The following is a 16,386-nucleotide window of genomic DNA, read 5'->3' as shown; positions in this document are numbered from 1 at the left end:
TATCTTTCCCTCCGAACATCATCTCCTCGTTTCTCCCCTTTCTCCCATCTACTCTGTTCCACGAGGTGAACATAAGAAGGAGGGGGTCGGACATAGCTGCTTCTCTGAAGTCTAAAACGCTAATAAGAGCTCTTTGAGGGTTTTGAAAATGTAATCAGCTCAGAGTTTCAGAAAATTCAAAGATGGGGAAAGTTTGCGATGGAAAAAGTTTGGCCTTAATTTATATACGAGGCAAACTTTATAAGGAGAAAAGTCTGGTCAAGTTTTCTCCATCATTTTTCATGCTCTTTATAGCCTCTAAAGAACTCAAGGAGAAATTTTAAGGGCAATCTTAAGAGAGAATTTTTGCAGGGCAGATTACCACAGAGAGCGACTGGATTTTCTTCAAGCCTCTGTGTTATGTAATTCTAGCCTGGGTTTACTCAGATGTGTTTCCACTGCATCCATGCTATTTATAGTCAAGTTCAAGTAGCATTTCACCATTTATTGTTGTGGATACCAATCTGTGAATTTTAACTGAATTTGCAGAAGAAAAATATTCACACTATATTTAGTCAGCATGGGGAAAACGATCTTTTCAGCAGGTCTCTGTACTAATGTTCTTTCTCACTTCATGAGATTGCCTGGTTTAACACCCTCCGTTAATATTGGAGACTTAAAAGTTTGAAAAAGACATGCAGGTCAGCACAGAGAGTGACGCGACAGCCGAGACTGCTGTCGGAGCCGTTTTTAGCATTTCCATATACAATACCATAAGGATGCTGTCTACTCATGAATTATTGATGCTTACTTCCTCAGCTCGTGTTTAGACTTCACCTTCCTAATTGCAGTGGAAGTACAGCTATTGTTTAGTCCAGCGATAGCTGTTATGAACTGCCAGTAGTAGAAATGATTGTTGTCCATATGCTCAAATATTAGAGGTTGTCTTTGAGCTTGGATACCTTTTCCTGCTTATGAAAATGTAGGCTGACAGGCAGGTTTCTCAGTTGTTACAAGTCACTCTGCTATGGTGGGTTTTGTTTTGTTTTTTCTCTGTTGGGACAGTCTCGAGATGTAGAAGATGCTTAAATACTGAAATTCTTTTTGGGACATATTTGTTTTTGTCTTTTTTTTCCTTTTTTTTTTTCTTTTAGAAGTCCGGTTAATAGGGTGTAGTTGTACTGAAAAACACATAAAGAGGAACTGAAGTAGAGGCCAAAACTGTATCAACTTCAGGTTGATAAGTGTACTTTAAAAGAGATTTCTCAGAAGTGTCAGGATCTATTAGTGCAAAAATATTGCTTGGACTAGCTTTAGGGCAAACAAGCAATAATTTATGTCCTAGGCTTTGCAGATGGATAAGTATGTGGTTTTTAAGTAGTCCATTTCTCAGTTGTCTGTGTTTTGTGGACTTCATCTTGTCAGTGTATTAGTTTAGAAAAACTGATTTATATATTATTTATATTTAAAAAAAAAAAAAAAAACAACCCTTCACTTTTATGCAGTGGTGTGGCTAGAATATGGAGACTAATACTGCACATGTGCAGTATTGTGATCTGGTAGCAGCTCTGGTTGTTAATAAGCTGCAGTTTAACAATGTGGTGATCAGATGTAGAGGAAGTGCAAATCATGTGTCTTTGTGCTTTCACTTGGGTTCCCTCCATGTAAACCGGCGCATAGCATAATCAAGGGCACTGTCATGTTGCATGCTCTCTGTGTTTTCAGCAAAAGGGGATTCTGGTGCAGCTTAAATGCAAATTTAATCAAGCTTTAAATCAAACTTACTAAATTTTACTGTGACTCACTATGTGTGTGTGTATATATGCTGAGTTGGTGAGTTAAAGATTGTAAAGGTTATGTATTTTGTCATCTGACTAAAAGCTAAATATTCTGTATTTTTGGGATAATTTGGTAAATTGGTCAGTAATGTTTGCTGCTCGGGAGCTTGGATCATGCATAGCGTTGTTTTTGTTGTTGTTACAAATGTTTTTAATCCTTCTTTCCTAGTTTAGTTTTCACTCTGAGCTTAAAAAACAAAACAAATAAACAAAATGAGTTGTGTTACTGCCCGTTTTATATTTGATGTTAGGTTATTAGGTCAGTGGAAAAAAAACAGCAAAAATCACTCATTGAAATTGAGGTGCATTAGTGTACTCCCATGTATGCTATCCTCTCTTTGCATTTTTGCATTGCTCTCCTCACCTTCCATCCGAGACACGAGAAAGCAGGAGCAGAGCATTTAACACGATGAGAAATCGATGCTTCTGATCTGTTCTTTTTAACTGACGTTGCTTTGAGTCATGTGACATGGCTACTTCAACCTTCCATTGTTTTGTTGCAACTTGCTGCTGGATTTCATGATCTGTCACATAAGCTTAACAGTGTTGATGATACATTTACTTTGTTAAATTTGAAGTGCAACACACTGTGAGACTCTGCTGGCATTGAATCTTTTACCATTTTTACCATAACGCTGAAACGTACAGGCATTAAAATCGCAGCGGATCATTTTAAATGACTAATACAGCCTTTACTGAGCAATCCTTTTCTATTTAGAGTCCATCTGTCACACCTCTTGTATACATCACCTGTGATGTATCAAATGGATTGTTCAGTAAGATGCATTTCCAGGTCACAGGTAGGACATGTTGTTGGACACACTGATTTAGCATTTAAATTGGATAATAAACATTTAGTTGGTTTAATTCTCCTTGACTTTTCATTTTGATTTTCCTGCATGCTTGTTTTTGTTTTTAAATATTTTTAAAATAAATAATCATTTCATTTCTTTACATGTAAATGAACCTGATAAAATGAAGATTAAAAACAGTTTTCAGTTGTTGGAGGGGATCGTATGTGTTCAGCAGCAGTAGGAGACTGTCTTTAGAGTAGCTGTGCATGATGCGTTGAGGATATGGGCACCAGCTTGCTAGCTTTGCACGTAACTGCTGTCTTCTACTGCTGGATCGTTAACCATCCGATGCGTTTTGGAAGTTTTAATCAAATTTCTTATTTGTTCTTCTGCATCAGGATGCGACCTGACATAATTTGCACATTTGCTGATGTACCTAATAATTCATGCTGTATTTGTCAGGTGTTCAGAGTTACTACTTAATGGCAATAAATGTTATGGTTGTGAATGCCAGCAACTGTAATTATGCATGTACTCCTGTCAGAATGGTGACAGTGTTGGTTAATATGTACTGGAACAGACTGGAGTGATCCAGAAACAAAACAAATTCTGTCCTGATCACTGAAATGACCAAAGCATTTATGACTTATATGGATTTCTTAAACAATGTCAGATTTTGAGAGAAGAGAATGAAAATGTGTTAGGATGCGTTTGCCTCATTACAGAGTTAATGGTGTTAAACTCTTAGAGAACAGGAGGCTTTGGCCGGAGAGTTGAGGAGGGGCCTGTAACGCAGCTATAGACCTGTGGCATCCTGCCAACAGCCACTAATAGAGCCATGAAGCAATTACCAGGACACTGAGAGAGGGGAGTGGAGGGAAGGATAGATTATGGGACAGATAAATACAAGAATGGAGGATAGGATTAATGCTATGTTGAGTGGGAGGATGGAAAGAAAGAAAAAAGGAATGTAAAATTCATTAGCACAACAAAAAAGTGATGGAGGGAAATGGGCTTTGTGCTATTTGATATGACCATTAACTGATAATCATTTTGAAAGAGAGAAGAGACTGCTGCATCTCGACCTGCAGATTAGATAGATGGTCTGTACTGCCTGACTAACTCCCCTGTGGTCCCTAAATCTGGTGGTGGTGGGGGGGGCGTTGTGAGCGTGTGTGTGTGTGCGTGCATGTGTGTGTGTTGTCCTACTTAATATGTTTACAAAATGTTTTGTTTCTCTCTTGGGAAAAACTGTTGGACTGAATCACTGCTATGTAAATCTGCTTTACCATTTGCCATCTACAAAGTACATTTATCAGCTGAGGTGTTTTTTTTTTTGTTGTTTTTTTTAATTTCTTCTTCACTTGCTTTCAGGAAGATGTATTATAGATCAGTACAGCATATGTGTCTGTGTGAGTCAGTGTGCATTCACATTCATATGTACCTATTCAAACCAGCCAGAGGACTTTGAATATGCAAAGTGGTACCAAATGTTTTGTGGCTTATCAGTCTTTAAACTTGCCAGCTGCATGTGTTTCGTTCCTGCAATCACAGTACAGCCTTCCTCCAAATGGATATGAAAACTACAGGATTTAACTAAAAAAAAAAAAAGATCATGCTTGCTGAGAAGATAAGTCAAAAATGTTTGATTTGAGATTAAATGCATCAGTTATTTGCAGTTTTGTGGTGTTCCTAGTCTTAATTATCTTGACATGGCTTATCAAAACTGCTTATTGAATTGTATATTTGTCATTTAAAAGCTTTTGCTATATAAAACAACGTGTTTAAGTTTGAAAAAGCCCCAGTTTGGTAAGTGATACAATTGGTAGATAAGTGCAGGAAAATAAAGGAGACAGGTGAAATGATTGCACTCTTTAGATCTTAAAATAGGAACGGCTTACTTGATAAGCTGGACGATTTATAATTTATATGCATTAATGCTTGGGGGAGGGTTTTTTTTTTTTTTGTTTGTTTTTTTTCTTCTTCTTCTTTCTTTCTTCCCCCATCCTCCTCTGACCGTCCTTTTCCCGATGAGCATATACTCTGTATTTGTGTAGGTGGCTGTTTATGTGTTTGGTGCCTACATGTCTGCAGGGGAACCAGTGAAAGGGAAAATTCCACAGAGAAAAAAATACTACTTTGGAGTGAGTCTACTGCTGTTTACAGTCATGATAAATAAATGATAATTGACTGAATTTCCTCTTTTTCTTTTCTTTTTTTTTTTTTTTTTTTTTCTCCCGTCAGGCGTAAGGATGAGGTGACCCACATTAAGATCCAGAACACTGGTGACTACTATGACCTGTATGGAGGCGAGAAGTTCGCCACACTGGCCGAGCTGGTGCAGTATTACACTGAACAACAGGACCTCCTGCGCGAGAGGAATGGTGACGTCATTGAGCTTAAATATCCGCTCAACTGCAAGGACCCCACATCTGAGAGGTGCCAGTGCCAAAAAAGAATGAAATAGCCCTTTATTGTCATTGTACATGTAGAATGCCCACACATGCAGATAAATAATATTTGTACAGAGCTAACACTGTGAGAGAAGAGAGAGAAACTTCTGAGGTCAGCCTGATTACTTTTATTAAGACTTATAACTATATTCCTGGCCACAAACGGTTAACTCTTACTGTTATTGCTTCAGGGTGTTACACTACTGCATCTCATCCTGTCAGGAGAAGCAGTTAAACCACCTGAGAACCACCAGTGCAGTGGTAGAGGTCTATGTCAGTCTGTAGGGGGGGAAAAAACACTGTGGGCAAAACAATCTTTTAGAGTCAGGAGCATTGTTATATTATTTGTTAAGTATTATGTTTTTGAGATCTACTTTTCAGTGTAAGATTTACAAGTTGGATAAGAAAGCTGGCAGTGTGGTACAATGAATGAGTACCACACTGTGAATGAGTAGAAATAAAAAGATTAAATATTTAGCTTGATAAGATGTTAAAAGATTAGTATATTGTAAATATATGAAATGTAGTCGTAACTAAATTCAGATATTATGGCTTCAAAACAACCCCTTTCATTCATTGCTACAAGGATGTGTTTTTCATTAATTGCTAATATATGTGGCAATAAATTATTGCAAAGCAAAAACAGAGTCTCAAACAGGGTACTAAATATATATTTTTAAAACAAACAAAAAAAACAACATGGCAAATATCAGGTGACATTAAGTGACTCGTTATAATGATGTCAATTATAATTTGGGCTCAAATCGGCCATTAACTCATTATGTACACAAAAGTGTATAAACATGTTTACACATGCAATACGTCGAGCTAATGCACTACTCTGCACACACCCCAACATTATGCAATTGCACTTCACAGTCACATGTTTAAATGTTACAAATCTTTGAACAAACTAAGTGGGCGATACTGCTGTTTGTTTCGTTTTTTGTTTTTTTTGTTGATACTCACCAGATATACACATCCTTCAGAGCGTGTACACAGGTTGGATGCAGCTTTGCACTTCGTCACACCTACACACCTCCTTTGAAACAGGAGACCTCTGCATCTGTTGTATTAATGCTAGGAATCCATGCATGCACTCACACACTTACGGGAAGCTTTTTAGAAAGCTAGGTGGTCATATTTCTGTAATAATTTGCACAAAAATGATAATCTAATACAGTTTTGTGCTGAGCGGGGCTATTTACTCTCCTTTTTCAGCACATCTGCACATTGCAATATGTATATCTAGTTTCTTTTTTAGGTTTTAGAACGACTTGTGATGTATGGTTTTGGTTTATGTGGTTTTTTTCCATTCTACATGCATCTCTTGTCAGAGCTTCCGGCGTGTTCTCGCTCACCACAGGGAAAAAAAAAAATGCAGACATGCAAGTTTTTCATCTTAACATCAGTAAGTGAGTGAGGCGGCAGTCATATAAGAGACACTCTCACTCCTGAGTAGGAGTCTACGCTCACTATACATGTATAGACATGCATTATGTTAAAGCCTCAAAGGTACAATATGGAACTTTTCCTTTGAAACAGGAAGCGTATTACTAGTCCTCCCACTCAGTTGGTCAAGTTTTTGGGGGTTTTTTTTTTTTTTTTTTTCCTTGACTTGTTCTGCCTTACAACATTCACCCAAAGACTGCTTTTAAAGTCTCTATACTAATTGGAGAAAATGATGGTAAACAAAGCCTGACGAATGTTTCAAACCCCCCAAAACTCAAAAATATTAATATGCATTGTGTTCTTGAAAAGGTCTCAACATCCTCAACTTTGTATTTATTGTGTGATGTCCACACAATTAATTTCAGATATTCACCGAAAATATCCAAAATGGGCAGAATTTAGGCGCAGTAGTTAAAAAAATAAAGATAAATTAATAATAGTAATAGCAAAAGGAGAGTAATTAGTTTTGTTTGAATTAAATGAAAACATGTGAATGGTAGTTATAAATGCAGTAATAATGGTCTAGTACCATGAAAACCTGGCAGTCAAACACATGGTCAGGATTTCTGGTTCTCGTGGTGTTCTAGGGTTTACTTTTGAGAAAGCCTCATATTTCACATAACGCCATCTTTTAAGTTTTCAGTCTGCCACTGATCATTGTTTCCAGACTCAAGTTCTCTCACTCTTCTCCAGGTGGTACCACGGGCACCTCTCAGGTCGAGACGCAGAAAAACTGCTCACGGAAAAAGGCAAAGCCGGCAGCTTTCTGGTACGGGAGAGCCAGAGTAAACCGGGAGACTTTGTCCTCTCTGTTCTCACTAATGAGGAGAAACATGACAATGTGGATCGCAAGACCAAGGTCACCCATGTGATGATACACTACCAGGTCAGATATTTAATTCCAGGCCCGCTAAGATCTACTGAATCTTGTAAGGAGGATGTTGGGTAATGTTTGTGGCTTCAGATTGGTGGCTTACAATGCCTACTCATCCTAGTTTAACCTGGGCAGTTTGTATTTTTAAGTAGGTCATGATTTATTTATTTTTTCAAAGAACTCCTCGGGCCAGCTGTGAAGTTGTTGAATTATCGACTTTTGTTTTCAGCAGGACGGCAAGTACGACGTGGGTGGTGGTGAGAGGTTTGACACCCTGGCTGACCTGGTGGAGCACTATAAAAAGAACCCCATGGTGGAAAAAAGTGGCATTGTAGTACACCTCAAACAGGTATGGGAGCATTTGAACAAATGAAAGCATCCAGGCTTTAAAGGCATTAGTTGGGTTCAAATTTTAAGGTTGATGTGAAAAGGTTTCTTGTGTCAAAATAGCTTTCTTTTTTTTTTCTGGTCTGTTAACTGATCAAATCTTTAATCATCTTGTCCCAACCCGGCAATGACAGCCTTTTAATGCCACGAGGATAAATGCTGCCAACATTGAAAACCGGGTACGAGAGCTCAACAAAGTAGCAGACAATTCTGAGAAACCCAAACAAGGATTCTGGGAAGAATTCGAGGTCTGTACCATTTAAACTTTCACTACCAGAGTCACTCATTCAATTTATATCCTCTATCCTATTAAAATCAATTTAATAACCTGATGAGCTGAGTCATATAGGCTTGACATAACTGGGGGAACTGATTCATGTTATCGTATTGAGTGCCATCTGTAGCCTGTGAGTCCAGCTTTTAACCACTGCAGTATGTTTTAAGAAAGAAGCCTCATTTTTTTTATTCATATTTCATATATGTGACATGTTACTCATACTATATAAAATACATAAAAAAAATGGTACCCATTTGGCTGCTTGTTGTTGATTTTCATCTGTCATTTATTTGTGCAGACTTACAGCTGTGGGTCTTATTTTTCCTTAGTTATTCATTTCTTTGTCTGTCATGGGAAGTCTAAATGTATTTCAGCTGTCTTAAACTTTGAGTAATGAAACTGGCTGAAGCTTAGCTTATCTTGTGGCATGCATTCATCTTCTTGTTATGTCGTTTTCATGCAACTGACAATTCAATAATGTGAACCATTTCTATTACGTCAGGGTGCAGTAGCTAGTTATCTCATATTTATAAGCCCAGTGCTCGTGCAGGTTTGTCTCGTTATTGGTCAACTGCTTGTGGTGAGACTCGGCTTCCCAGTGAATTAAATAGGTTTTTGGTGTGTAGGTTATTTGGATAAGGAAATTAGGAAAACGATGCAAGAATAATAACTAGTCTACCTGGATTTGTATTCATGGTAGGGCTGCCACAAACTATTATTTTGATAGTCGACTAGTCACCGATTATTTTTGCGATTAGTCGACTAATCATTTCAAACATCCATTGAACGTAAAACGTACAGCTTATTGCACCAGCAGCATCTGCTCTTATATAACTATCATTAGCTTACAGCTTTAAGTGTTTAAGGTATGTGCTAGCTAAAAATAAAGACAAGATGATAGTTTATTAAATTTTAATGAAATTTGCAGATTGTTTCGGTGAAGTTTAATAAACTCAGCCGTCTGCTCCTTGCTATCTAAAATATAACAGGACACCGGAGTATATTCTCGAGCATCTCACACTTCTGATAATCAGCTGTCTGCTTGACGTTTATTCAGCTGTGTAAAAACTATAACTTTAATCTCAGCCAAACCGATTTACTCAGGAACAAATAAAATACTGAAAAAAGCCAAACAATAACATTTTAAGTTTTCTAAGTGACTTATATATCATGTTTAACCTCCTAAGACCCGAACTCTTCCACTGCATGCATTTTTAATTTCTCTTTGATATTTGGGCATATTGGGGCCCGATAAATGTATAAACAAAGAAAAACCTGATTTTTGTTTTTATGAAAAATCAGAGCCACATAACAGTAGTAGTATAATGTCCTCATAAATGGATATCAGGCCGTATTTGAGGTTTACACAGTTACATTCGCGCCTGAAAATGTGTAAAATGTTTATTTTGTGACCCAGAATGAATAATAAGAGTAACATTAAAACTAACTAGCTGCCGCCATTGTTGGAAACTGAGCATGGCCGCGCTATGAATTCTGGGACACAGCTTCTTCTTCTTCAGGGTTTAACGGCAGCTGGCATCCTTGTACATGCAGTGCTGCCATCTTCTGTTTCAGGCCGTTATTACACTCTTAAATCCTACTACTTATTCCTGCGTCTTTTGTGATCTTACAAAGCTTCAAACGACGCGTCGACTATTAAATTAATCGTCGACGATTTTGATAGTCGACGTAATCGTGACTAGTCGACTAATCGTGGCAGCCCTAATTCATGGCACACCTGGTTTTAATTATCATTGCAAAGGAAATAAAGATTGATATAATTGCTTGACATATCTATTCTTCAAAAGCAGAGCCGGCCTCTAAAATGAATTTTAATAGGAAGTATAAATAAAGAACTGTGCTGTTAATAACAACTCGTATGGTGAAATGCTTCCTCTTCATTGTGCAATGTGAATGCTGCCGTTTTCCTATTGTTCCACTCCAGAGTGACCCCTGCTGTAGTAAAAGCCCATTACACTGTTAACTTTAATCTAGAGTAGCTCATATATAATTGTCTTCCTTTAAATTTCAGTTCCATTATTGTGGATTTCCTTTTGTTCGAAACTTCCCCCAACTCTGTGTTTCTCTTTGTTTTGCTGTCAATCTTCAGGTACTTCAGCAGCAGGAGTGTAAACTGCTGTATCCCCGGAAAGAAGGCCAAAAGCCAGAAAACAAGAGTAAAAACAGATACAAGAATATCCTCCCCTGTGAGTCACACAGCAGCCTGCCATTTCCTGCCTCTCCAACTTCCTGTGGAAAGTGACACAAATAGACAACATAGAGGCCTAAGCAGAGCATGCAGAGTTTTGCTTTGATGGCTCACAGCCTTTATGTTATGTTTGGGGAGGGGACAAAATCTAGTGTGGTCTCACAAAGCTGTAGACTTTTTGTTGTGTACTAATAGTTTTTACTTTGTGTTTTCAGTCGACACGACACGTGTTGAAATCAGGGAAATGGATCCTGATGTTCCTGGTTCAGACTACATCAATGCCAACTATATCAGAGTGAGTGTGTTCAGCATTAGATAAGACGTGTATCAACAAATGCATTATAAAAAAATATAGTAGTAGTAATAATAATGAGTATTCCTGGGATTTTGAGAACATTTATCTGGTAGCATGCTAGGTTCTCATCTTCATGTGATCATAGCTGCATAATTATCATTCATGCTCACACCCATAGAGTATGCATGAAGATGGACGTTTTGTGGAGGAGGGGAAAGTCTTCATTGCCACCCAAGGGTGTCTACAAAACACAGTCGTTGACTTCTGGAAGATGGTGTATCAGGAGAATTCACATGTAATTGTCATGACCACAAAGGAGATGGAACGAGGACGGGTGAGCAGTTTGCAGCAAGCGTCCCCCAAATATGCAGCTTTATATTTTAGCAGAGGGTCTGTGGGGCAGTGAAACTCTAGTTCCATGTACAAAATACCTAAAGGAAAGCTAATGGACGTAATGGAAATGTCTTACTTTTCCTGATAAAATTTTTCTTTTGCTGTTATCTTTTTTCTTTATCCTGTTTCAGTGGATGGAAGAGAAAAACTGTCAACATAAAAACATATTTCTGATTTAATTTAAAATGCTCACATTTTATGCATTGCCCTATATGAAATACTGGTGGTTTGCTCTCACTCATTTTTGTTCAGCTTTTTCAGATGTAAAGCATTATTAGATGGCTGTAGATTGGTGTGCGGTCATGTAGTAGCAATGATGGCGTGTGTTAAGTTTAGGGGGGAGGGGAGAAAGATGGCTGATATGACATGTAAGCTGATTGAAAAGCTGCTCGAGATGAGCGGGTTCTTTCGATGGTCTAATACTCGTCAGTCAGAGCAGTATTTTTCATTAGAGAGGGCAAATCAAACAGTGTTGGAAGGTCATGCTTCAGGAATTTTTAGTATCAAAAGCTTCATTCCCAGCATTGTAGTGCATTTTTCATTTTATTATTTATTGATTTTTTTTAATGCACACTTTGTGTCTTTTCAGTATCAGTTTGACTGATAAAAGACGTTAATGCAGCAGGCACTTGGGCATTTTTGCATGCTTTAAAATATTCATAGATCTACACACACAGGCACGACTTGCTCTTCTATTTTTGTGTACTTTACACATCAAGTACATCATGTAAATAGATGCTGCATGCACCATTATAAACCCTTTCATACGTCAGACGTATTTAAAACCAAGAAAATAAAAACAATTACAGCAAGATTTGTGCTTATGTTTAAAACTTTCCGCAGACTTAAAACCATAGATATCTAAGCTTTGAGTTGAATATTAAGAACTACATCCATGTTACCCTTTGCTGCCAAACAGTCACCTTTTAGGCTGGATGGAAAACTAAATCCTACTTTTTGCTCTGATTTAGAACAAATGTTTCCGTTACTGGCCAGACCTTCATGCCACTAAGGAGTTTGGAAAAGTGCTGGTGAGGAATGTGGACGAGCGGCCAGCACAAGACCATATCCTGAGGAAGCTGGAGGTGACACGTCTGGACCGGGTAGGGAACGCTCTATTCCCAGTCTGAGCCGACCCACTGACCTGAGGACAAATTATCTCACACCACACATGCACATGCTTGTGTTTGTACACTATAAGCTTGCACTTGTGGATTCACAGATCCACAATCCAGTGCTCATGCTCAGTTTTCTTGTGCTAAATGCATAAATAAATAAATCTCTAATGCTGCGTTTGGCGCGTGTATACAATAATAAGCAAAAAGTTCAGAGTGCCTGCTTTTCTTTTTTCTGTGTTTATTAATGAAAGCTTAGAGGCTGTTGCTTTGATCAGTGAGGAACACTGAATATTTCAGGGGTGATATTTGGACACACACACACACAGTCTGGATGTTAGGTGGGCTATAGCAACAGAGATGGAATATCCTCTGTTAACTTTTATTACAGTTCTTCTTTAAATGGGTTAAATTTTGATTTGAGTTTTTTCTTTTCATTTCAGTCTAGTTCCAGTTAGTTTCCAGAATAGGTCTGTATGTTTCAGTTCAGTTTTTATTCAGAAGAAATGTGATCAGAAGCACGACGTAGGCTATTCAGATAAGGTGTGACAACACAAACAACACTTTGGTTTATTGAGAATTATGATGTTATTTGATTGTGAGTTTCCATTAACACAGTCTCATCAGGCTGATTTGGAGAGGAAATGTCTTAGGTTCTAGGAATCCTTTGGTTTTCATTTTCCGATAGCTAGTTCTGTTTTTTTTTTGTTTGTTTGTTTTTTGTTTTTAAATCGTTTTTTGGTAACTTCACCTCATCATATTTGTCACTTATAGAAGGAGCCTGTGAGGTACATCTGGCACTATCAGTACCTGAGCTGGCCAGACCACGGAGTGCCCAACGAGCCTGGAGGCGTCCTCTGGTTCCTAGAGGAGGTCAACCGCACCCAGAGCACCATTCCACACACTGGGCCAATTGTCGTCCACTGCAGGTATGACAAGGAAGAAAATGGACTATTTTATTATAGGATGCTCATGCAACTTCACTAATTCTGGGTTGGGATTATAAAAAAACAACAACAAAGAGATCGGTTTCTCACACTGACAATAACAGTTATGTTCTTCTGCATACACATACATAAAGCACTTTGTTAGAAGCATCTGCTGTTGTGGTTGTTGTTTTTTTTTTTTTTTTTTTTTTTTAATATGCAGGCATCCCATCAGCCAGTGATGTACTGAAAGATGAAAGTCTGTTGATATCAAAATGGTGCGACTGGCATCTCAGTGACTTGTCTGTGATAGCACTGTCGGTACTGGGCAACTGGTTTGACTACTTTTGAAAGTGCTGAACTCCTGGTGGTTTCTACAGTTTACTCAGAGTGGCTATAAAAATATTGATGACTGCTCCTTACAACTGGAAAGTGTCCCAGAATCAGAAACCTTTAGTTCAGCATCAGGTTTAATTCCTTGTAACCAGGAACTGAAATCTGAGACTTAACAAAAAAAAAACCCAGCTTGTTTGATGAATATCCATTTGGAGTTGTGGCCAAATTTTGACATTAATACCAAGAACCTGGGAACCCTACCTGCTGGTTAAAGTCTGCACTTGGTATAGTGGCATATACACTTTTGGCCTCTTAATGTGAGTTGGTCATAGTTTAAATATAGTTTCATAGTTGAAACTAAAGCTGGCTGTGTTTGTGTTTACATATTTATTTATTGTTTCCTTTTACAAGTTTCATTTTACTTTCATAGTCACAAAGAGTTAGTCACAAAGCAAGTTCAAAGTGGTTTTGTGAACATGAGGAAGAACATTGGACTTCAGCAGTCTGTCCAGCCACCAGATCAGCAGAATCCCTTTGAAATGAGCTAAAAGTGCAAATCTACACAATGTATGTCAATCAGGCTGGCCCCAGCTGAAAATGCTCCTGTGGTTGTAAGGGTTAATCGTAAGCACCTAAATTTCACCAACTGAATTTGTTTAATTTTTTTTTTTTTTTTCCAGTTGGCCACTTGGGTGTGCTATGATTAAGGTTTATAATCTGGAGTTAAGAACGCCAGTTTGGTTAACAACTTGTCAGTTTTAATTTTCATTTTAATTCGGCCGATATAGTGTGACCACAATGTGGTCGGCCACAATCAATGTCGACCTCCGATTAAGTCCCAAGCTCGGTGTTCGTTCAGAAATGAAGGTTTAAACACACACACTCTTAATCTCGCTGAATATAACTAAATATAATAGGTAATTTTGAGGGCCTAACTATTAAAAGTCTGTAGAGAACAGGCAGCTGTTTGATCTGTTTTTAATGGATATATCAAAACAAGCAACACACACATTGTTGCGATAAATGCAATGTCTTGAAAAAAAAATATCCCAAATTAATTAACATAAAAAACTTTTTTTTTTTAAAAATTCAGACGTACAGTTTTGCACACACACTGTGTCTATTGCGTTTGCAGACATGTTGATACCAAATGTTTTAAACAGTTTTTTTAGTGTGGTATTCTTTCTCTTAACACACCCATCCAAACATGTACTGTAAACACAAGGACAACACTGACCTGACTCTTAAACACAGCGGTCAGCTGGCTTCAGATAAATCCGCCTCTATAAACAGAGATGTGCTTATGCACAGTCTGTAAGCAAGGACCAAGATAGCAGAAGCCTTCTGGTTGTCTCAGCACTGTTTACCAGTCAAGTTTGAGCGGGGTTTGGTTTCATGCAGCTCAACAGTCCATATTCTGGTTTTGCAGTCAATTCAGCAGTTTGTCAGCACATTTTAAGCTTATCTGCATTTGTAAACAGTGGGCCTGATTTCTGCTGACTACTTTGAAAGCACCACAATTGTCCATTGCCTTCACGGTCTACATCAGCAGACATTAATGGTGGGATTGTTGATGAAAATTGTTGATTTTTTTTTTTCCCTTAAAGCAATAAATGGAAATAAAAACAAGTGAAACCTCAGCTTATACTTGTGTACTCAAATATTCTCATAACTGTTTTTCACCTGGATTCTGATGCTTTTCTTCAAGTATTGTAGCTACACATGGTTTTAACCTTAAACTTCTTCTTGTTAAAGTGCAGGCATCGGCAGAACTGGCACAATTATCGTCATTGACATCCTTATCGACATTATTAACCGCCAAGGTATGAGGCTCAGATATGAAACTTTCTGGATTGTGAATCCTTTACTTTTTAATAAAGATATATATCTTTGTGCTTCAGTTCTGCTAACATTTGGATCTGCGTGTTTTAGGTCTCGACTGCGACATCGATGTCCCAAAGACCATCCAGAGGGTACGGCAGCAGAGATCAGGCATGGTGCAAACAGAGGCTCAGTATAAGTTCATCTACATGGCTGTGCAGCAGTACATAGACACAGTGCAGAAGAGACTGGAGGAGGAGCAGGTAATTGGCTATATTAGTGTTTTTTTACTGTATTAAAACATTAGATTTTTGACGGAGCAGTGAAGCCGTATAAAGTCCGTCAGTTACATTTTAAACGCTAGAGCTGAGAGGCAAATCATCAGCATGTCAGCTGGTTAGGCGTGTTTACCACTTGCTCTTTCACTGCTGAATGTGGTTACAGTTTGAGATTGAGTAATTTCAGTAGATGACAGATTAATTTATTTTTTGTCACTTTTCAGAGGAATAAGATGACAGAGAGGGAATATTCCAATATCAAATATCCCCAGATGACCAACTCGAGGTCCAAGCACAACATGACCTCCTCACGCTCTTCTTCTGTGTAAGTCCATCAGGCATACACGTGTTCAAAAAATGTCATCATAGGACTTAAACAGGGTTTGACAGTGGGTTCATTTTCACAGCGATTATTTTCTCTTTTAGGCTGACAAACGACGATTCATCAAGCGTATACGAGAACATAAACTTCAAAAGCCCTCAGACATCTTTCAGCAGTAATACCAGGAGGTAAAATCGGCGCCGTGGACCTCCTCTTCTGTCTGCCTCTCTGTAAGTGTCAATTTTTATTTCCATGTTTCTCAGAGATCCATCCTTTAAGCTAGGAAAAAAAAAGCCCAACATTGTTTGTTTCATTGTTTCCTTTTCCTTCTGCCTTAGTCAGTTTAGAAAACTACCACAAGCATTTCTGGTTTCACGTGCTGGATTCCATTAACAGTAAATGTAGCTTTGGGTGGAAAAAACAAAACAAAACTAACTTAAGCCTGACGTGTCAGAAAATGTTTCCCCTAAAATCAAAGCTCAAGGTGTTCTTCCGCTGATGGCGGAAAGTTCTGTTTCTTCCAGTGTTGAATTAATTTTCCGTGTGTAAGCAGAAAGGTACTTTTCCTATATTTTTTTCAGTTTTAAATTATAGGTTAGCCAGGAGCAGCTGAGTTGGCTTTAAAGAATACCAGTGC

General features: G+C 38.1%; 1 protein-coding gene across 2 annotated transcripts in view; it reads left to right on the top strand.

Moving 5' to 3' along the window:
- Positions 1-16,386, top strand: part of ptpn11b (protein tyrosine phosphatase non-receptor type 11b) — a 35,106-nt gene that overhangs the window by 15,274 nt on the left and 3,446 nt on the right. Inside the window, exons 3-15 of one of the 2 annotated variants that reach the window (XM_085443793.1) lie at positions 4,856-5,050; positions 7,210-7,402; positions 7,623-7,739; positions 7,912-8,025; positions 10,165-10,261; positions 10,479-10,558; positions 10,737-10,892; positions 11,923-12,054; positions 12,841-12,995; positions 15,084-15,151; positions 15,261-15,412; positions 15,652-15,752; positions 15,854-15,979. In XM_085443793.1, the coding sequence (XP_085299919.1) occupies positions 4,856-5,050; positions 7,210-7,402; positions 7,623-7,739; positions 7,912-8,025; positions 10,165-10,261; positions 10,479-10,558; positions 10,737-10,892; positions 11,923-12,054; positions 12,841-12,995; positions 15,084-15,151; positions 15,261-15,412; positions 15,652-15,752; positions 15,854-15,941 (1,648 nt within the window). In that variant the 3' untranslated portion in view covers positions 15,942-15,979. Of the gene's footprint in view, positions 1-4,855; positions 5,051-7,209; positions 7,403-7,619; positions 7,740-7,911; positions 8,026-10,164; positions 10,262-10,478; positions 10,559-10,736; positions 10,893-11,922; positions 12,055-12,840; positions 12,996-15,083; positions 15,152-15,260; positions 15,413-15,651; positions 15,753-15,853; positions 15,980-16,386 lie in introns of both variants that reach the window. The other variant, XM_085443791.1, reaches the window with a different exon arrangement.

This window comes from Copadichromis virginalis, linkage group LG20 (genome assembly GCF_057382275.1).
Source record: "Copadichromis virginalis isolate Kocher_CV1m ecotype Utaka linkage group LG20, C_Virginalis_male_GT1.1, whole genome shotgun sequence".
In the NCBI taxonomy this organism is placed as follows: Eukaryota; Metazoa; Chordata; class Actinopteri; order Cichliformes; family Cichlidae; genus Copadichromis; species Copadichromis virginalis.
This window is presented reverse-complemented; position numbering and strand designations above follow the sequence as displayed.